The sequence below is a fragment of the Cucumis sativus genome, chromosome 3, assembly GCF_000004075.3.
Source record: "Cucumis sativus cultivar 9930 chromosome 3, Cucumber_9930_V3, whole genome shotgun sequence".
Classification (NCBI taxonomy): domain Eukaryota; kingdom Viridiplantae; phylum Streptophyta; class Magnoliopsida; order Cucurbitales; family Cucurbitaceae; genus Cucumis; species Cucumis sativus.
The window spans coordinates 32,475,915-32,498,221 of NC_026657.2; the positions used below are offsets into that span (position 1 = coordinate 32,475,915).

A 22,307-nucleotide genomic window follows, 5' to 3' on the forward strand; every position below is an offset into this window, starting at 1 on the left:
CCCTCAACAGTCCACCGTCTTCTATTCCCTTTAAAAAGACTCACAAATTTGATATCCTTTCACCACACACAAAAATTAAACAGCCCTTCAAATGGCAAATTACAAGCTTAATTTGATGTTGGTTATGGCAATGGCTATGGCTGCATTTGCGTTCCATGTTACTGCAAGAACTGTCCCAAATGATCAGGCTGCAAAAGGGCTCAATGACCAAAAGAACTTCCTCAACTATGGTGGTGTTGGTGGTTTCTCTGGCATTGGTGACAGTGGACTCCCCTTCGGAGGCGGTATCGGCGGGGGAGGGCTCGGAGGAGGTGGTGGCTTAGGCGGGCTTGGTGGTGGCATTGGTGGGTTCGGTGGGGTTGGCATTGGTGGCATTGGTGGCGGAGTTGGTGGTGGAGTGATAGGGGGAATTGGAGGGATTGGTGGTGGTGGTGGACTCGTTAAACTTCCTTAAACTATTAATCTAAGAGTGGAGGATTCGTTTACAAAGTTTGGTGTGTTTCTTATGTGTGTTTTATTGTAATGTTTTAATTTGGAGTTTCTTTAGGGTTTATATAAGAAAAAGATAAGTAATTTGTGTGTTTGGTTTGCAATGTTAGTTTGATCACTACATCTTGTTGATGTAAGTTTGATGACAATTGCTCTTGTTTCTTTTAAATGTCTAATTGAAAATGGTGGATGGCTACCTTTACTCATAAAGGGAAATGCATATGTGTGTGTGGGTTTATGTTAGAATGATGTTGAGTTAAAGGAAAGAAAAGATAAAGATTGGGCCTCGTTTTGGCATCAAGAAAGTAGCACACGTACTACTAGCAACTAATCTTAAATGATGTTAATTGATCAAAATCAAAATGATTTTATGTATTTAATTTTGTTTATAATAACATCTTATTTCAAATATATGTGATTTTCTCAACAATAAAAAATATAGATTTTATTGATATAAGTTAAGGTTTTATCTTGACAAACTCAAGGACTATAATATCTTGAAGATTATTTATCAATTTGTTGTAAATTATTTCAACACCACACATGATTAACATAGATTTTGAAGGTTCATCAATGCACCAAAATGAGCATGTATTTATTGAAGTTTCATTGATTGATTGATGGAGGTGGGCAATAGGGATTGGTGGATGTCAATTCTCATGACACAACCAATAGTTGGGTTTTGAGATCCTAATGATAATTAATTTCTCTAAAGGTTAGAAAATTGATTTAAAGAAACTTTCGTTTGTGTTCTTAGTTTGATGAATAGATTTTGATAGGATTAGATAATGTGGTGAATAGTAAAATATATGTTAGTATGGTCATTAAAAATGACACATTAGTGAATAGTTACTAAGTTCGTTAATGTTCCGTGGTTGTAAATAAATAAATAGAGTGAGATTATGATAAAAGAGTGAAGATTTTAGTAGAATTTATAGTGTCGGGATTTTAGGAGAGTAGTCCCTCTCCAAACGTTGCATAAATGAATCGATCAAATTGGATAGACTATTTTTCTTTTTCATTTGAAAACAATAATAACTCTAAAACAAATACTTTCGTTCTACTAAATACATATGTATCTATCTAGCTATATATCAAAACATTAATTACATAATTTGTAGAGACAACAAAAATAAAATACCCAAAATATTCCCATTGTTCCCTATAAACAAGATATGCTCATATATATATCACATGTTGCTCTCACTATAAAACCATGGTTTCATTAAGAAAATGAAATGATATAATTGCAATGCCATATTATATATCTTTGTCCTTGGTGTCACATCCCTATCCTCAAAAGAAAATATGAAGAGAAAGTGAAAGGCAATATCCAACTAGACTTTTTTGGTTGCTTATAGAACCAACCATGTTCTTTGCCCATAATAAATTTGGCATAACAACACTTCTTATAATTCATACACCTATTTGTGTTGGAAATACTTATTCTTGGTTCTATTAGCCTACTATCTCAAATATATCATTATGCTATATTGTCTCATTCTTTGATTTCGATTTCTTCCACTTCCGTCCATTGCTATATAACTCTCTCATGTTTAACCTTATTTTCACTCTTTTTTAACGTTCTTTCTAACTTTGTGTAAAAACTATTTTAATTAATACGATATAATCAACCAAACAATTTTTAATTGATTTATTTCGTGTATTTTCTAGACTTATGATTTTCCTTTTTGCATAGTAATATATAGTGATGAAAATTAAAGCTTCCAACTTTCTTTTAAACCATAGTTAAGTTAATTAACAATTGTAAAGAAAATGTGCTTCATATGAGTTTCTAACATATGTATCTTCATAATTAATGACACATAGCTTATAGGTATAAATAATGATTGGAATGGTGGGTCAACTCATAATCTGTAAAGAAAAAGAGAAAAAGAAGGAAAAACAAAATAAAGGTCTAAATGAATAGTAGTAATGAACATGAAAGCCAAACCTAATTTGATATTTGTAATTAGTCACTTCTATGCATGCTGTTTTTTCCCTCACAGGTGGGTGTCGATTTTTGGACTAAATTATTACCGAATTGACTATGTTTAGTTTAATAAATATTAAAACAAATCTTGATTCAAGAAGTAAACGTACGTTAGTTTTATTCTTTAAATACTTTAGAAAAAGTTGAGTTTTTTACAAACCGACCTCTCTTCTTCTTTTGACTGACCGCTGTAGATTTGATCAGTCTAACTTAGTTTTTTGCTTTTGTGTATCCTCCCTCGCTACTTAAGAATATTAATTAATTACGTTAGATTTACTAATTACAATATTTGGAAGAAAACTAATTATTTTAGAAAAAATGCGTGTGCATTTACGCTATTTATATATATATATATATATATTTTGAATACAATAGGAGTAGTTCTTCCTTCTGATCATAAAATAGAGTAGAGATGGCAGCTTGTGGTCATGGAAATTTGTAGAAAGATTATTATTCATTTTCTCTCTATCAATGGAATAATTCTAAAAAAAGACATTATTGCTTTCTTGGTGGTACCTTCACATTTGTTTATTTGGATATAAAATATGGTTTTCTACTTACTTTTGAATCATAAGTTGTGGGGGACTTTTGTCATTAATGCAACAAATTGAAACCAAACCATTGAATTATTTTGAAAATGTGGGACTAAAGTATTCTTTTAATAATTTTAATGATTAAATAGACATTAACTTCACACTTCACGAATCAAAAGTACATCTTATCCTAAATTATAATAAGTTATACAAAAATAACAGAATGTATTGTATAAAGTTCTAGATTTTATAACAGAATGTATTGTATAAAGTTCTAGATTTTTGGAATTGAGCTGTGCAACGCTCCAAATTCATAAGTTGCTTCTAAGAGCAGATACTATATTCCCACAGACATGTTTTATGTTTTCAATTACATATTTTAATTTATAGAAGAATTTCAATTAGGAAGACACCCGACATAGAACTATTGTTATGAGATAAACACATTTCTTAACCATACTTTCATATTCTTATCCTTAAGATCTCTCCCATCCAAATATAATCTCAACTTATCAATAATACACATTTCTTGAACTCGGGTATTACAAGATGGTTCGACAATTAGTTTCTAGCTAATTTGTCAAGAGTTTTGTTAATAACTTGAAATCGACTATAAGATCGAGTCATGAAATTGAGATTTCTAACTACATAATAAAAATCAATGAAAATTGAAACAAGGAATAAGAATAAGAAAATTGAAGATTTAAAAAAAGTGAAGTTCCAAATTCAAATCTGCACAAATCAACTAGAAAAATGAAAGAAGATGATAACCCATCTTATCAAAAACATTTTCTTTGTAACATTATAATTACACAATAATTAAAAATGAGACAGTTTGGTGGTTTTGTATTGTCTTTAGAAGAAGCAACCACTGGCATCAAACACACAAAGTACATATTAGTTGGAATTTCTTGGAATTGGGTTATCATCCTTTCAACTTTTAATATGCAATTCATTCTCAAAAGAGTTTGATCCAACAAAATAATGACAAAAGAAGTAGCAGACATTAATGTTTTTGTTACCTCTCAAATCTCATTTTGGCTTCATTATTAAATTTAATATGTAGGCCATTCATTATATTGTATTAACCCACATCTAAAATTACCCTTAAATACTCTCATCATCATATACATAGTATCCATATCCATAAATATTTTTCTTAGAAAAACATATATTGAGATTAGTAAATATAGTTTCTAGGTTAATAAATTTTCGTTGAAGGTAACAATTTATAAGTCGTCAAACTTTGGTTTGTAATGATTTAGTTCGCAAAATTTTATTATGTAATTATTTAATCCGTGTACTGTAACATCTTGAGTTTAGGATGAAGATATGAATGAACTGATATCACATTTGAATATATGAGAGTGATTCTGAGGACATGAAATGAGAATATAAGGGTAATGTTAAGAAAGACTTAAAATATAAAAGTATGTGCACATTCCTTTTCAATGACTCGATTATAAGAACTTCAAAGTTAAGCGTACTTATATTGAGTTTCTAATTAGTTTACGAGTTTATTTAAGGAATATTGAAATTTCATTAAACTATATTATTAATTTCTAGAATAAAGATTAAATTGTTATAAAATTTTAAATACACGGACTAAACTATACCTAACAAAGTTCATGACTAAGTTATTACAAAATTTATAATGCAATGACTAAATTGTTATAAGCCAAAGTTTAGAAATTTAAATTGTATTATTATGAAAGTTTAGAGAATAAAACCGACTTTTTTAACCTAATTTTTAAAACAAATTAAGATATTAATTATTATTCATATTAAGTTAAAATCCTAGCTATCATGATTAATTATACTTACTTTGTCCTCTAAAAAACAACACAAATTTTATTTTATTCACTAAAAGTAATTAATTCTAAGCATCTTTTTACATCTTATTTATTTATTTATTATAAATTATAGATGTTGAATGAAAATTTTGGGTTTGACATGCTTTTTCATATTATTGTTTATATAATTTGGTTTTAAAGATTTGAAAAAGTTGGTAGAACACACAAGTCTATATGTGCTTTATTATATATCTAAAAGAACAAAACCACATATTTCTTCTCCACAAGTGGAAAAAAAATAAGAGAATACCTTATTTAATAGGGCTTCATATAATAATGTGTCCTCTTCACACTTAATTAATTAAAAAGGCCAATTATATATATATATATGGGTATATCCCCTATAATATTTTTCAGATTGATATCTATAATAATTATTATTATTTTGTATAGGGACCACGAAATCCAAGAGTAGAATCATAGACTTTATGTTATAAACTAATGATTAATTTATTATTTCTTTTAGATAAACATTGATATAAAAAACTATATACTTAAATCCCAACGTGAGTTGGTTTAGTGGATGTTGATCTCTAATGACTAGAGGTTCAAATTTCTATCATGCAAAGTTGTTGTAACTCGAAAAAATATATATAACAATTGTTAGGGTTAGAGACGAAGTTGTTCTCTAGGATGGGAAATTATATCAATTACAGTTGAACTAAATTCACTTGAGATCAATTTAATTGATTTAAGTATATATCCTTGATCGAAGAGTCGAAGCTTGAAAATTAAACGATGATAGAAAGATTAAAGTCAAGGAATGTTTGATTTAGCTTTACAATCTTTAGGGTTTGGAAATTAAATGCTTAAAACCTACCAAAATATATTTATATAGTTAAATAATAATTCGAGTCTTTGAATTTTTATGGTCTGTGGGCATTTCGTTCGTCAATTAACTTCACAACTACATATTTAATTTAGTTTAAGAATTTTGATTTAAAAATTTATAGTAAATAGTAAATACCAAGTTATAAACCTAACTAATAAAACAACACATTTTTGAACAACAACAAATCACTCTATGATTACTTTTACTATATAGTTATAATGAACATTAGTAAATTCTTAGTATATATATATTTGGATATTTTTCTTTTGAATTCATATGATATTTTTCTTAATAAATGAATTTTGTTAATGAAAAATTCTTAGTTTTTAATATTTCACAAATATAAATGCATTATATATTTCTAAAAATAATGATAGATTTTTTTTTTTTTTTTTTGAACTTATGGTGATGAAAAGATTTGAAAGTTGAATTGGAGAATAAGAAAAAAAGATGAGAAGTAACATCAATTAAAAGGGTGTAGAATTAAATAGAAATGTAGTCCCAATACATTTTAAATTAATGGAATATCAAATAATTGAATGGTCACCAAATCCAAGCTTTAAGAAAGAGAACAAAATTTGGTCCAAGTAGGGATGCTAAGTCTTGTCCAATTAATTTTTGCCCCCACATTAACATTATCATCATTTTTAATTTTACAAACTATATATATACAATATTTTACCAAAATTTCAATCTTTCACCCCTTTATCCTTATACAACAAAACACCATCCACCTTACTCTATATGTATATATATATATCATGAATTAATTATAGTTCTTTAACCTAAATTATCTCTAACGTGTCTAATCTTAGGTTGGTTAGTCGTTTTCAAAGTTTTTGTAACATATTCTTGTGTGAGTGTCATTTCTATCTCATTTGTTTAAATTAACAATGAGCACGTGTGATGAAAATGTAAAGTTTTAAAATAATATTTAGCTATACAAAAAAAGTAAACTCAAAGATTTGTAGTTTCTAGAAATATATTAAATAAATATAGGCAAAATGAAAAAATTTAAAGATTTTTATTTAGTGTGTAATATCTCATGTTGTCGATCATGAAACTTACTTACATATTTCTCCATATTTCAAAACTCGAAATTTTTTATCGATATTTATAACCGGTCCCACGTATAGATTATGATTGAAAAATTATTGGATAAAATTTAATAAAAAATATAAATTAAATAGGAATGGAAAGGATTGGTTAAAAGAGAAATAGAGATTGTAAATATAATTAGACTTTAATATATATATATATATATATATAATTTATTTATTATCACCAACCAATATAATAAGAGAAGAGACAGTGACATTGATTTGTTGAAGTGATTTTTGGTTGATATTCTTTTGAAGAAATTTGATCAATCCGTGACCAAATCCATCAACCAATTAATGAAAACAATAAATATTTTTTCACTTCAAAATCCCTAACCGAACAAATATATTATTTTGAAACTTTAGAAACTAAACGTAAACTAAAAATGCCAATAAACTTTAGGTATACGAGGAAAAAATATTTTTTTGTTTATAGGTTTTGAACTTGGTTTCTATTTAGCGTGACATATTTAATCGTGAAAAAAAGTTACTTTTTATTAAAATGTTGACTAATGGTTTGTATACATAAAATGACAGCTTGACTAAGATAATCACATCTTAAAACTAAATGAATTTTGTTTTGAATATATCTATATGATGACTATTGGACACGGTATTCGTTTGTAAGTCACATCGAATTGAGATGACGAAGATAAACAAAGGTTAAGAAAGAAAAAGGTGTTTTTAGGTGAAATTGAAGTTTCACATATGCTATAATTCACTCATTAATTCAACCATGTAAGGGAAATACAAAAGTACTAACGTGAGTATGACAAGTTTTCACTCTTTGAAACGAAAGATTTCATTTTTCTTTTGAAATGACCACCAAGTTCTATATATGTATCATTTTCTTATTATTAATTTATCTCAACTTTATTGTTACGGATTTTTTAATTTAACGTTACAATGGAAATAAACTAAAATTTAATTATATATTATTGGTGTTAGAAAGTTGCATTTAACATTGCCGTGACTCGTGAGATCTTTGGAGATCTTTGCACTAGTATGACGTTGATATCTAAGTTAATATTGAGAGCTTATAGCTCAATAACTTAAGTATATTAAAGAAATGTTTGACATCTCTCCTTGAAAAATTACTTACTTTTTTCTTCCTAAAGTTGTCGAATTTGGCTATTTCTTATGCCCTTCTTCTAACATTCCCCTATAGTTACACGTAACTCCGGCAATGTCAGTAATTGTGTCATCCAAGAATGCAAAATGCCAAATCAATCACGACTTGATTATTTCTCGATAATTGTTACATTCACCAACTACTAGACGACCTAACTCTTACTTCTTTTTTTTTTTCTCGTCGAACATACATTTTCTTATATCTCTTCCCAATTTTCTTTGAACTTGAATCTTGCCCATAAATATAATACACTCTAGGGTACTGAAAGTTAAATGAAGAGAAGAATTGATGGCTTAGTGATGGAGTTGGTGCAATTTACAACTACAATTTATTTCAAAAAGCAATCGAAAATAGTTGTCAAAAACTAGAATATATATATATATATATAATATATATATATATAAAGAATGCAATAATACCATTGCTTCTCTTATCGAATATATATATAAATGTTGCTAGAGGGTGCCCTTACATCAATTCCCTACCTCTTTATAAACTCAAAATAAATAAAATAATAACTACATACAATTTGTGGTCTACAATATTGAAACGTTACCAATTTATATATATATAAACAATATTAATAAGAAACTATATAAAAAAGAGAAATATACGAGCGAGGATAACGTTCTCTTACAAAATAAGTCATATCAATTTGTTGATATTATATAGACGACATGACTTAATTATTTTAGATGTTGATATAAGAATATACTAATTGAATTCAATATATATGCTAGTTGAGATTTGTATTAAAAACGTCACGATTTTTAATTTTAGCCAAATTATACCTCCAAAACATGATTCAACTTCATCGATAATGTATTGTAAAAATATCTAATTATCAAACCTAAGTTCTAGTTTAATATTCTTAATTTTCCAACAAAAATAACTAAATAATAATATAATTCTAGTTATAACCTATAGTTTTAGTTTTTACCATATACTCATGACATTATAATTTTTTTTAAAAATAATAGTCCCTAAACTAACACATCCCTTTCTTGTTTATCTTTTCCCTAGATAACGTTTGTATATAGATATTCATATGTAAAAAGTTATACACATACATACATACATACATATATATATATATATTTTTTTTTTAAATTATAAGTTTATAATGATTTAATTTATAACATATTTTGATGTGATGGTTTGTTCACTTAAAAAATTGATGGCTAAGCTGTCAATGGCATGAGTGCATTAGGTCACATCATACAACTATGATATTTGAAAGTTAGAAATTAAATCTTTCTTTTTCTTCAATGTAAAAACTACATTCATATATTTTCCCACTTTTTCATCAAAAGAAAAACCACAATAGATTTCCTCCTACATACATCTCAGTGTGATTGCAACTCTATACCTAATATGAAATCATCAACTCAAAATTTTCAATTGTACTCTCTGATTTGACAAAAATCATGAACTATTGATACCTTTTCTTTTCTTTTCCTTCTTTCTTTTTTGATGAGATATCTTGACTTGTTTATAAAATATTTAAATACTTTCATTGTATAGACACTGTATGTATCTAGTTTTGTGAGTTATCATATTTAATAACTTTTATTTTTATTTGGGTCACCATTTAGTTTTAGATTTTTTTTCCCACACTATGGTTCTTTTAAAAATAAAATCAAATTTTAAAATTTATTTCTCAAACAATGAAATTCAATAAATCACAGTAGTGTTTTTAAAGTTAAAAGTTGAAATGAAACAAGCTGTTATTATTCTTTTAATTCTCATTGTTTTTCTTTTATCAAATTTTTAGTCAATTTTCAAAATAAAAATAAATTTTGAATATTACTTTATTTTTTTGTACTTTATTTTATTTTAAAATGTGAATAAAAAGTAAGCAATAAAACGTAAAGTTTATGTAGAAGTATGTCTATCAACTTAATTTTTTAAAACGAAAGGTAAATACGTAATCTTTACTTTTAGTTTTTTTGCTTTTGAAAAATAAACTTATATTGTTAATTGTACATATTGTTCTAATATTGTCGTCAATTTTTTAAAATTCTAAAAGTAGTAGTTTTAAGATGGTTAATTTTAGAATTTCTTTAAATGTAATGATTAAATTGTAAGGTAGATTTTAAAAAGAAAGACAAGTTTCTAAAAGATTTTTTTTTTTTTTTTAGTTTTTAAGATTTAACTTGATTTTTTAAACCATTTAAAAAAATAGATAGTAAAAGAAGAAATTTACAACAATGAAAAGGAAAAGACCAAAGGATGATCTTAAGATTTACGGAGAGTTATAGAAAAGAGAAAACAAACCTATAATTTGAAGATCAAAAACTAAAAACGAAATTGATATCAACATCATCTAACAGCTGGATATCTTTAGTTTTCCTTTTAGAGGCATCACTATCCATGTTCCATTATATGACATTTGCCTAAAGGATGTTGTTGTGGGGAAGCATCAACAAAATAAGGCCATTTTGGATGATGTATATATAGATGATTATTATAATTGTCTTCTTCTTCCCCACCCCCATTAAATTTATATAATTATTTTCATTAATGTATACTTTTTATGATTATTTTGAGTGACTCAAACATTTCTGGTTGTCTATGTTTTTGGATTCTTATGAATGTTACCCTTGAGTATACTATTGGTTTACACCATTTTAATTTCCTTTTTCCCTCCCTCCCTCCCTCCCTAGCTATAATGATCTAGAATGTTTGATAATCAATTATTGGTGAGGGGATAGGAGTTTACGTTACAAGAAATAATTATAGTGATAATAAGGTCGATCTTCGAATTTAAAGAGTTCTCCATTTGTTTTTGTTACATGGCAATATCTTTCTTAGGGTATTTTACACTACACTTCAATTACAATACAACATATTACATTGAAAATACTTGATTTTCAAGTGATACCAAAAATGAATTTATGTAAAAGAGGAAAGAATGTGACATGAAAAAGAGAAAACTTGCCCATCATCAACGGATCTATAAGGAAAACTCTTTGGGTATAAGAATACAATCAAATGAAAGGTTTCCATTAATTGAAAGGAAGAATCTAGATATTGTTGGTCCATTTTTTTAATACATTATTATCATCATTATTATTATTATTCGAAGATTTGGAATTTGTGAATGTTAAAGTGAATGGAATCTTGCAAAAATGTCCCACCATCCTTCATAAGTTGATATCCAAATTGGCCACTCATAACTCCCAACAGTCTTTTTCTCCCCATTAATAAAGCCTCTTTAGTAAGTAGCAAAAATATTGGATATGTAATATATATGAGAAAAGAACCCTACCTTTTAACCCCCCCTCCTATTGCATTCATTATTTTTCCTTCTACAAAGATATATTTCTGCTTCTCTCTCTCTCTCTCTTATATGATTGATTCATATGTACCATACATGTATTTATATATATATATATTTCATGTTGAAGGTGAAGTTTCTTTCTAAGGGGTTTTTTTTCTAATGGAAAGAAGAGCAACTTCCAAGATGAGTCTTATTAATAGAGGGTTATCTGAGAAAACAGTCTTTGGCTACAACAACAATAATGATATGAAAGAGAAAAGAGAGACTGCTAATACTAATTCTATTCCATCTTATATTACTCATTCTGATCACCAACATCACCATTTTCTTGCTCGTTGCACCATTGTTGATGATTCTTCTGAGTTGAGTATCTTTGATGCCAAGAAGTACTTCAATGAAGTTTCAGCCAACAATAATATTAACAAGGTTTCTCCCATAATGAACATCGATTCGATGTCGATGTCGATGTCGGAGCAATGTATGGATCATTCAGTAGCATCGTCTCAAGATCAGGATTCAGAAAAGGATTATGACTTATCCAAGTCGAAGCCTTGGACTTGTGGTGTTGCGCACCCGTCGTCTGGGGTGGTTTCTAAATTTTCACCAACTACTGCCTCTACTATAGATGGTCATCATCGTCGGAGTTACCGAGCTCGATCTTTCCATTCTGCAACGCCAACTGCCTCGTCGGAGGCTAGTTGGAATAGCCAGACGGGGTTGCTCTCGAACCCTCCTGGAGCAATCTCAGTGTCAGTTTTGCGTGGGGATTCTGATCATCATTCTGGGAGGAAAACTCGAAAGCCTCCTTCGTCATCCTCTTTGGCAGCAAGATGGATTTTTAGAAGCTCTAAATGCCCTTGTACTGGGAAGAAGTCGGTTCAAGTTCAGGAATCTAAAGTGGTACTAGACCCAAAAACAAGTCCTCCTTATATCAACAACACAACCGTTGGTGGCCATTCCCAATCTCAATCAGAGTCTCCGCCATCTGAAAAAACCTCTGGAGAAAACACAATGCTATTGCAACATCCAGACAAGGACGTTGTTTGGGGTAGTCAAAGACGTTTTCCTCCAAATTTGCTTCTTCAAGGACACACAACGCAACGAGTAATAGCCTCCACGGGCTTCACTTTTCCCATCTTGAAAAACAACAATAACAACAATGGAGATATTCCAACCAGAGCTATAGGTCATGTTTTAATTGAAGACCCTCCTCGAGATTCTCTAGAAGTTTTCAACCCAAGCAGTGCTAGAGATAGTGGCAACGGTGGTTGTAGTAGTCTAAAATCACGAATTCTAGCCAGTGTAGCAGCATCTGGCGGCAACGCCACCATTGTGAACGACATCGATGATGTAGCAAGTGATGCTAGCTCAGACTTATTTGAAATCGAAAGTTTTTCCACTCAAACTGCCAGCACAACCACGGCCTCATACCCTGCCATGTTCCACCGACGAGACTCAATGGAACTAGAAGCAAGAAGACTAGGGTTAACCTCTGCAGCCACACGTCGCAGCCTCGACGAGCCAATGACACCTTCAACTGATTGGTATGAACCAAGCGAGGCAAGCATCGACTGGAGCGTTACCACAGCCGAGGGCTTCGATCGGGCGAGCATTGCCAACATGTCAGAGGCCGAGGAGTCCTGGACTGAGAAAAACAACAACAACAACAATAACAACAGACGAAGATCATCATCGGGAAATGGGTTGTTAAGTTGTCGGTCAGAGAAGGCGGTGAGTGTAGGCCCACAGCCGGTGATGAAGCATGTGAGTAGTAGGCCACCATTGGGAAAGAAGCCACCACTAGCAAGGTCTAATTCAGCTCACCTCTCCCTTACTTTTGCTGCCTGATTTGGGAGCACTCTTTTCTCTTATGACTGTGATGGAAGATGATACATGATTTTTCTCCAACACCCTCTCTCCCAACACACCATTTCTTGATTTTCTTATCTTGTCTCTTCAATTTTTCTTTTCCTTTTCCTTTTCATTTTCCCCCCTCTTCATTATAGTGCTCTCTCTCTAATAATTGTGCGAACCAGAAGTTTGGTGTACTTTTCTATTTTTTTACACGTTCTCCTGTTTTCTCCCCCTCCTATCATTCAATTATTTTACTTACTACATTGAATAAACTCATTTTAAATCTATAGTTAAATTGTCGGTCTATTTTGGTAGTTTTGTTCTGCTTCCTATTATAGTCTTAAAATCTATACTTAATTAGGTTTTGAAGATAGAGATTGAATGATGTGCTGAGGGAACCTAATCTGAGAGATTTCATTCAAGCATAGGGTGGGAGCAAACTAATAAAGCAATAATGACTAAAATGGTAACTAAATTTGAATTTATTTACTGCATTACTCGCAGGCTTGAGGGAATAAATAAATAATAAAATGACAAATTATTACAAGATCTATATATATATGTATTAGTATCATACCAGATTTACAGGAGACTTCAAATACAATAATGTATTGATGGATACACCTCACATGTGTCCGCAAACTTTATGATATGTTGGTAGGAGACAGAAGTTTGGAAGGCAAGAGTTTCAAAGCATTCAATAAACTGAGACTTAGTTAATCACTCAGTTAGAAACATATGGGAGTCATACACCTTTAAACTACTGGTTCCCTAACAAAGTGAAGATCAATTTTTACATGCCTGGTCTAGTCCGAGCATGAAAAACCGAATTGAAAGCCGATCGATTATCATGCCAAAGTGAATTCCTTGTAAAGGTGACGAAATTCAGACAATTCAGCAGCAGTGGTAGATGAAGATAACCAATTTTCTGCATATTCTATAATCTGCAAGCAAGAGAAGAAAGCACACACACGCAAACAAGAACATGTTAACACTGGAGTTGTTTACTTTTTAGTTTTTGGAGTATGAGTCTTTCTTCTATACTATTCTTGTTTATTCATAATTTTCTAACTTTTATTTTCTTTCTGTTATGTTCGTTCATTAGAACAGAAGATTCACTTGGGATCTCTGAAAGCAACTCTGAAATAGAAGCAGGTCCAATCTGCAAATAGTAAGTCATATACAAGCAGAAGATCGAAATACAAGGTACAAAGTCTTGTCAAATGTGTATACCATGAATTGGTTTCAATTAAGAGTAAACCATTGTCAAAGAACTAGTAGTAAAAAAGGAAACATAGTCTCATTATCTAAGAGGTTATCGATTCTTAGGAATTAATTTCCTACAAGTTTCCTCAACACCCAAAAATGTTGTAGTGTTAAATGGGTTGTCTCCGAGATTAGTCGAGGTATGCATAAGTTGGTCCGGATACTCTCAAATAAAAAAAAACTAGAAACAAATTTACTCTATAACAAGTAATAATGGAGAATACAATAAAATTAAAGTGAAAAGTAGTAACTAAATCTTTTGGGAAAATTTTGCACTTTATGATGGAACTAAATTCATTGGCATTATTTCGATTCCTGCAAATATCTGCAACCTGCAGAGAATCAAATTCGGACATATTAAAAGTCTGTACTCTAAATGAAAAGAGTTACACAATACAAAAAGTCCTATTTTTGCATTTCTTCTTCAATATTATACTGCCCAACTTCAAGTATAAACATATAATCAATAGAATATAATTAGAGAAGATAAGAGGCTAACTTTACTTTTAAAAGAAGTCGACGTAACTATGTAAGTATGATATCCAACAATAATATCCATCATGCAAGCATTTGGCTGGGAATTGTGATAAATCATTAACCAAAGCCTAAAATCTTCAACTCAAGAAAACTTCTTTGAAAGGAGCAAAAAGATGACCCCAAATGTAAGCTATGGATACAAGTGAAGTTTTAAGAAGCAAATCATATACGACTGGAAGTCCAAAGTTAAATAAAGGAAGAGGATGTCAAGAGCATTTTTCCTACTTGGGAGGGATAATCCATCATTTACTGAACATGGAAATAGAAAGAACTGTGAAATTGAAATTTATAAGTCAAGTTACACCAAGTTGAAAACATATCATAATTGGACACTTTTAAAACTCCACTACTCTATAAACTTTGATAACAAATGACCATTGAGGTTCCTAAAATTCATCAAAAGGAACAACTATGATACTACGACTTGCCATAAATTATTTCACCCCAAAAGATCTCATACCAGTGGATAAAGTTGCCCACACGTGTATACCCATGATCACTCTTCTCCAATCAATATGTGATTTTGTACGCACTCCTACAATCCTCTCCTCCACCAAGTACCACTTTGAGCTTACCCTCGAACAAATCTATTTCACTCCCACCACGAGAGCTTGCTCTAAATTTCAAACACCTTCCCTTCACCTTCGGTCACTTGCTCACCCGAGCACAAGCATAGACCACACGTATACTTATCACCAGACTAGAACACAAACAAGACTCACAAAGTTTCTTTGTTCAAATTTGAAGATTTCACTCACACAGTTGGACCTAGACCAAGGCTCGGCTACCAATTATTAGGGACAAAGGACATTCACATATCTCCACAAATGGTATGATATTGTCCATTTTGGACATACACCCATGTTCCAAAAATTCAAACCAAACAACCAAATTCCATAACATAAAAAAAAAAAAGGCTCCTAACACTGAAAATTAAGCAAAAACAGATTTACAAACTAGTCCGAAATTTCCTAGATAAAATGAGCAGTAGAAGCAACAATATGTGTAAAAAAAATGGCTCCTAACACTGAAAATTAAGCAAAAACAGATTTACAAACTAGTCCGAAATTTCCTAGATAAAATGAGCAGTAGAAGCAACAATATGTGAAGATTACGATGAAAAGCAAGTTGATTCACGAGAGTTGAAAAGAAAAAGATGAGCAGAATTCAACAAGAAGAATATAACGATGGATTTAATGAAAATCAATAGTGTACGAAACACAGGGTTCAAGCTTGCAAAAACAAATCAAACCCTAGAACAACACAATAGTTAGATTTTTCTGAAGCTATAGCACCATCAATCACTGACCCTAGATAATTTCATAATTGCAAAAAGAACACAAAGAAAACAAATGATAAAACTGGAAGATTTACAAACCTAAAATGTCGACCTTGGAAGAAGAAGGGCAAGATCAATCTGAATGGAAAATAAAAATGAATAATAAAAAAAACTGGCCCATGCAGGTTTCGAACCTGCGACCTTCGCGTTATTAGCACGACGCTCTAACCAACTGAGCTAATAGGCCATTTTGTTGTAAAGGTTAAACTTATTAAATTTGTATATTTCAGTTTTTAAGATTGAAAATACTATAATTGTTTACTTGTTTTATTCACATTTTATTCGACTAAACATCAAACAAAAATATATGTTGTCCATTAAACATAAAAAAATAAAATTAAGGTCTTCTAATCTTGTGGTGAGCGAGATGAAGATTGAAATTTAAAGAATAGAGCTGACGAAGAGGAGGACTGAAACCCACAACTAAAACACATATTTGATAAAAACCCACAAATTCGGCGAAAATCCACTGTTAAAATACAATTCACGGAAAAAGGAAGATGAAAAACCCATATCCAGTGAAGAAGAAGGTGTCGTGTAGAGGAAGACAATGAGAGGCGAAGAGAAAGACAACGAAGACAATGAGAAAAAGAGGAAGAAGATTGTTATTTCGAAAAGACGATGGAGATAAGAGGAAGAAAAAGGAAATTTCGTGGAGATTGGTTAATTGTGCGATAATATGGAAATATGAGGAAGAAAAAAGAAATCACCAGAGAAAAATGGATAAGGAAAATTAAATAGAAAAATAATCGAAAAAAAGAAAAAAGAAACCAATAAAAATATTTGAGAAAAAAGAAAAGAATACCAATAAAAACAATTGAGAAGAAAAAAAACCAATATAAATAATTGAGAAACGGAAACGGAATATACTACTTTTTTCTTAATCCCAACAATTTTTATAAAATGATAAACGTTTCTATTTTTTTTAAAACGAGAAACAGAAAGCGTTACCAAACACCTCCGTTTCTTAAAAATGAAAACATAAAGAGAAAACAGGAAAAAAAAAATGTTAACAAACATACCCTTAGTATCCATTGTTTGAATTTCATTATAAATTCATAAACTAAGATATTGTCTCAATAGATAAACATGTTTCCAAATAATTTTAATTTATGATGACTTGATGTCTTTTGATGATCGGATGAATACCATATGCTTTTAATATTTTATAAGTAATAAAATGATTATAATTTTTATAAATAATCTTTGTTAGCCCGAAAAACATAAATATAATGTATTTGCAAGATTATTTAAAACAATGATAAATTTTTAAAAATATTTATAAATATAGCAAAATGTTACCATCTTTTTGTGATAGGTTATTATTTATATTAATTGTGATGTATATACAGGTAGAAAATAATTTATTTATATATATAGAAGTCATTGCAGGTAGACTATAATGTTTTTGTAAACATTTTTTATTCTAATAAAAAAATTACAAGTTACAAAATTTTAAAAATTAAATTCAATTTAACTTGTTAAGTTTTTATAGAGAATGTTATTAAAATTTAACGTGGTAAATTCAACTCAATCTACAATTCATTATGCAATAATTCTGTTTTAAAAAGATAGCAACAAAATATCACATGGGTAAATACAACATAAATAAGCACTTTAATTTACTATTGTGGCAAAAAAAATTATTACTATATAAAAAATAAAAATGTCAAAAATAGAAAATTTAACAAAATATTTATCAGCTATATCGATAACAAATATTTGATAGTGCCCTTTTATTATCGGCATTAATAGTCGGTGTTAGAAGTCCATCGGTTTCTATCTTTGATAGAGTTAAAAAAAATTATATCTTATAAATATTTTAATTTATTTGGTTGTTTTAAATAATGTTACAATTTTTTTTTATCATATATTTAGTAAACATAAATTTATATAAAAAATTACTTCAAATAACCTAACAATTGAAAAGAATTATAATAGACATTTGTAGGCTTATTTCATTGTTTATAAATGTTATTGATGGACACGAATACAACACTGAGTCCAAAGGATAGAGATATGAACTTTTATGATATATTATCTTTATAAAATTAAGATACTTTTATAAATTGATATTAGTACAGGTTGGGATCAAACCTTCCACTTAATATGAACATATTTTCGTTTTCCTTTTTGAAGCTCAAATTTGATGAATTAGTAGTAGACACATGTCTTCACTTCCTTCTTGACTTTCCTACTCCTAACGAAATTACGATAATCGATGTTGTACCCCCCGATCTGGTTTTTGGTCCTCACAGCTCCATGAATTGAAAACCGTTCAAGTGATTTGTATGATTTTAACACATCATCATTCCATTCGATGGGACAATCGATGATTTCCAAAACTCTTAGGGTTTCGGTGAATCTTTGAGTCCATTCCGGCAATTTTTTCACTATTGGAAGCTCTCTGATTGTGAACCTCTGAAGCCTGAACTCCACTCCTTTCAACGTCAGTGTAAGTTTTTTGCAACTCCAAATCACCAAATTCTTTAGTGATATTAGCGATCCTATCTCGTTTGGCAACGATTTCAATGTCTTACAATCGTAAATCATTAGGGTTTCTAGGCGTACGAGGCATGACGGCTTTTTGAATAGATCTTGTAGGTTTTGGCACCCTCCAATTGCGAGAAATCGAAGAGAAGTCATGGTTCCAACTCCATTTTTGTGCAGACGAAGGTTGTTTGCTGTTACCCAGAGGTATCTCAGGTTGGTCAATTGCCTAATATCATTGGGCAGTTCTTTAAGTGCGGAACAGGATGCAAGAATCAAGGTTTGTAAATTTTTTAGCTTGAAGATTGAATTTGGTAGCCGCTTGATTTTCTTATTCCCTTGCAAGTCTAGGTATCTGAGCTGTACCAGATTTTCTACAGCACTTGGAATTCCCTGTAGATTTGCATTGCCTAAATGCAATAGTCTTAAGTATTTGAACTTGTCGATGCATGCATTTGCTAGGAATGCACTAGGGGGCACCTTATCTCTTATTGTGAAGGCTATAGATTGGGTTTTTGTGACTTCGAATACCTGTTTTTGTGTGAGTAGACGTGCAAGTTTTTCAATAAGAGGGTGCAATTTAAACCAATAGCCAAAACCATATTCCTCTAGTTCTTGTAGGAAACATCTTGAGCATAGTTCCTTGAAATAATTCTCACCTATTTTTTCCAAAGATAAGTAATTCTCTTTGGGTAGGAGGTCGCTTGCAATCCATAATTGAATCACATCATTGGAAGACAATATGCGATCTTTTTTTAATTGGGAACAATAAAGAAAACAACGTTGTAGGTGTGAAGGCATTTGATCATAGCATAATCTAAGTGTAGGTAAAATACTCTTATTCCCATCCTCCTCTTCCTCATGTTCCCATAACTTATCGATGACACCGTTCCACTCAGCTATACTAGTTTTTGATAGCAGACCCCCCAGGCACTTTATTGCCAAAGGAACCCCATGACATTTCTGCTCAATTACTTCTTGTATTTTTGTGAGATTTGGGATTTGTGCTTCCTGTGTTTCTGTGAAAGCATGAACTTTGAACAAAGACAATGAATTTTCCTTTGACAACCTCTCAACTTTGAAAATTGTTTGATGTTTCATATTATCCTTGTTAACATCTGAAGGTTTTGTGGCTTCTGGGGATGGAACTACCTGGCTCTCGTTCTTGTAGAGTTTTTTTAGTCCGACAGCATCAGCTATTTTCTCATTCTGAGTGGTCACTATGATTTTGCTGCCACGGTTTCCCATCCCCAATAAACTTTTAAATATGGAGCAATTACCAAGGTTTTTGATTGAAATATCTTGAAAAACAATCAGAAATTTTTTATCCCTCAGAAATTGTTGAACTGCAAAGCACAATTGTTTCTCAGTCAAGTTATCACATGTTACTTGGCAATGTGAAAAACTGAGCATCTCTTTTATCAATCTCTGTGGATCAAATTCCTCTTTCACACAAATCCACAATCTTGATGGAAACGTGTTCACCAGATTGTTGTAAAAGAATTTGGCAAGTGTGGTCTTACCTATACCTGGTTCTCCAACTATGTGGAAGAGCCCGTGAGTAGATTTTTTGAAATGATCCAGAAAGTTATGATATCGTTTGTCTTGGAAAACCTTGGGAGCATTAGTCAACGAGTAAAGCAATTGCCAACTTGGTTTCATGAGTCTTGTCGAAACTTCAGTAGCACTAAGAAAGGAGTGTGTTGTCTCCATGTTTGTTAGATTGAAGCCATACATATGGGATGCAATTTCATCCAAATCGTCGCATAGTTTCATCATTTTTTTAGTTTGATCAATTTGACTGAAGTTAAAGGAAGGAAGAAATACCCATTTTCCAGTAGCCTCTTGTTTTTTGACTTCCCTATTGGATTCATATAGCAATTCCTCAATTTGTAAAAATACACTTTGAAGCTTCTGTAGCCAATCATTTAGACAATGACGATATTCTTCCTTTTCAGCATCCTTAAGAATTGTTTTAAGGCTCAACATGGTATACTGCATTCGTCTCAGGTACATTGGGAATTTTTTTAGCTCTATCAAGATATTTTCTGCTTGCTCATAGATGCAACAAGCCATTCGTATATATTTGGAATATGTCGTTTCTCTTCCTTTCAATTCGTTGAGTTTGAATGATCTATAGATGAAGACAGTTATATAGCACCTACCCATGGATTCGTTGCATTATCAAAAAGCAAAGTAGCATTAAAACTTACTTTTCTTTTGGGGAAATGTATATATTAGAATAGGGACACTTACGCAAGTATGTACAAATACTTGTATTTGTACACTAAAACTATTAATAAAGTCCATTAGAATTTAGAAATAGTTTCTTTACGTTCGATATCCCACCCTCCATTCTTGTACTAAAAAAATTCATTACAATTTTTCAATCCCACTACTCATGAAATGCTTCTTTCTAAAGTAGATTTTATTAACTCTATTAAGTGTTAGTTCGACTATGCTTAAGTTGACATCATCAAATAGACCATTGACGATATTTAACTTAATTTGTTACTAGAAAATTAAAATATGAAAGGCTTAGATTAGTAATTTACCACAAATTTAGTTTTGAGTTTTTAAAGCAAAACTAGAAAATGATTTTAATTCAAGAGATAACAAATAATGGAATTCGATTCAAATCCATTCAAATTTAAAGTCGCTAAAAATCTGAAGAAAATAGCCTGATTGTATCCCCACTAAGTTCATATTTTCTTTATGTTTTTATTCATTTCTTATTTTTAATTTTGATGCCGTCAGTACAAAACCTTTGGGTGGTTTTTTCTTCTTTTCTCTATTTTGCCCATTTTTATTCTTTCATTTATACAATATATTCAAATTTCAAGAAAATAACAAATAATGCTCTTTTTGTCTCTTGTTCCTTGTATTTTTAGAATAAAAAAACATTTGATTATTCCTATTATTCATTTCTAAACATTTCCATTTTTTTTTTGAAAACAACGAAAGGCAAGTTGGCTTTATTTGTGCGTTCTTATTTCTAATTCCCCCCCCCCCCCCCCCCCCCCCCCCAAATATCATTCTGAACCAGTATGTATCAATAAAAGAAGAGAGAAGAGATAGTTAGTAAATGCGTCTCGATTTTTTTAATTATAAAAAAGTACATAAAAATTGATATGAGATTAAGAAAATTAAAGGAAAAATTGCAAAAACCACCTTTGAAGTACGGTGGTTGTTGCAATTAGACCTTCAAACTCCCGTTTGTAAAAGTTGAACTCCTAAACTTCTAAGTGTAAAAATTGGACCATAGTAGAAATTGGATCCACAAATGATAAAAATTGAACTCTTAAACTTTACATGAAGGTTTAATTCTTAAAATTGAAAGTTTAAGGGTGTAATTACAACTGTTAAGGGTAGTTTTTGCAATTTGTCCAAAATTAATTCTTTCTAAACAAGTTTGTGGATATAAGTGAAGAACAAAGCTAATACCATTGTTGATTCGCTTATAGAATTAATAGAAAACTCAAGTGTTAGGTAATTGTATATTCTTTGCTTTGATAGTGGAGTCGAGAACATTTTTAATATTCTTAAAGGTAACAATCCTTCCTTTTACAAATTCCAAGTTCTTGTAACTTGTTATCTCCAAGGAAC

At 30.5% G+C, this 22,307-nt stretch overlaps 3 protein-coding genes, 1 long non-coding RNA gene and 1 other non-coding gene across 5 annotated transcripts; 2 read left to right on the forward strand and 3 right to left on the reverse strand.

Annotated features, from left to right (window-relative positions):
* Nucleotides 1-42: 42 nt before the first annotated feature.
* Nucleotides 43-732, forward strand: LOC105434990 (glycine-rich cell wall structural protein 1). The gene has a single exon (XM_011653842.2). The coding sequence runs from the start codon at nt 92-94 to the stop codon at nt 452-454; it is 363 nt and encodes a 120-aa protein (XP_011652144.1). The 5' UTR covers nt 43-91; the 3' UTR covers nt 455-732.
* A 10,666-nt stretch (nt 733-11,398) lies between these two features.
* On the forward strand, nt 11,399-13,063 carry LOC101208538 (protein PHYTOCHROME KINASE SUBSTRATE 4). The gene has a single exon (XM_004136707.1). It carries the CDS (start codon nt 11,399-11,401, stop codon nt 13,061-13,063), a length of 1,665 nt encoding a protein of 554 aa, XP_004136755.1.
* Nucleotides 13,064-13,528: 465 nt separating this feature from the next.
* Nucleotides 13,529-16,238, reverse strand: LOC116402415. The gene is made up of 2 exons (XR_004214854.1): nt 15,333-16,238; nt 13,529-14,667 (listed from the first exon to the last, which is right to left on the reverse strand). It is a non-coding gene; the product is annotated as an uncharacterized LOC116402415 (long non-coding RNA).
* An 86-nt stretch (nt 16,239-16,324) lies between these two features.
* TRNAI-AAU lies at nt 16,325-16,398 on the reverse strand. Its single transcript has one exon. It is a non-coding gene; the product is annotated as a tRNA-Ile (tRNA).
* A 1,745-nt stretch (nt 16,399-18,143) lies between these two features.
* LOC101208778 (putative disease resistance protein RGA4) lies at nt 18,144-20,938 on the reverse strand. The gene has a single exon (XM_004136708.3). It carries the CDS (start codon nt 20,868-20,870, stop codon nt 18,366-18,368), a length of 2,505 nt encoding a protein of 834 aa, XP_004136756.2. The 5' UTR covers nt 20,871-20,938; the 3' UTR covers nt 18,144-18,365.
* Between the last annotated feature and the right edge of the window lie 1,369 nt (nt 20,939-22,307).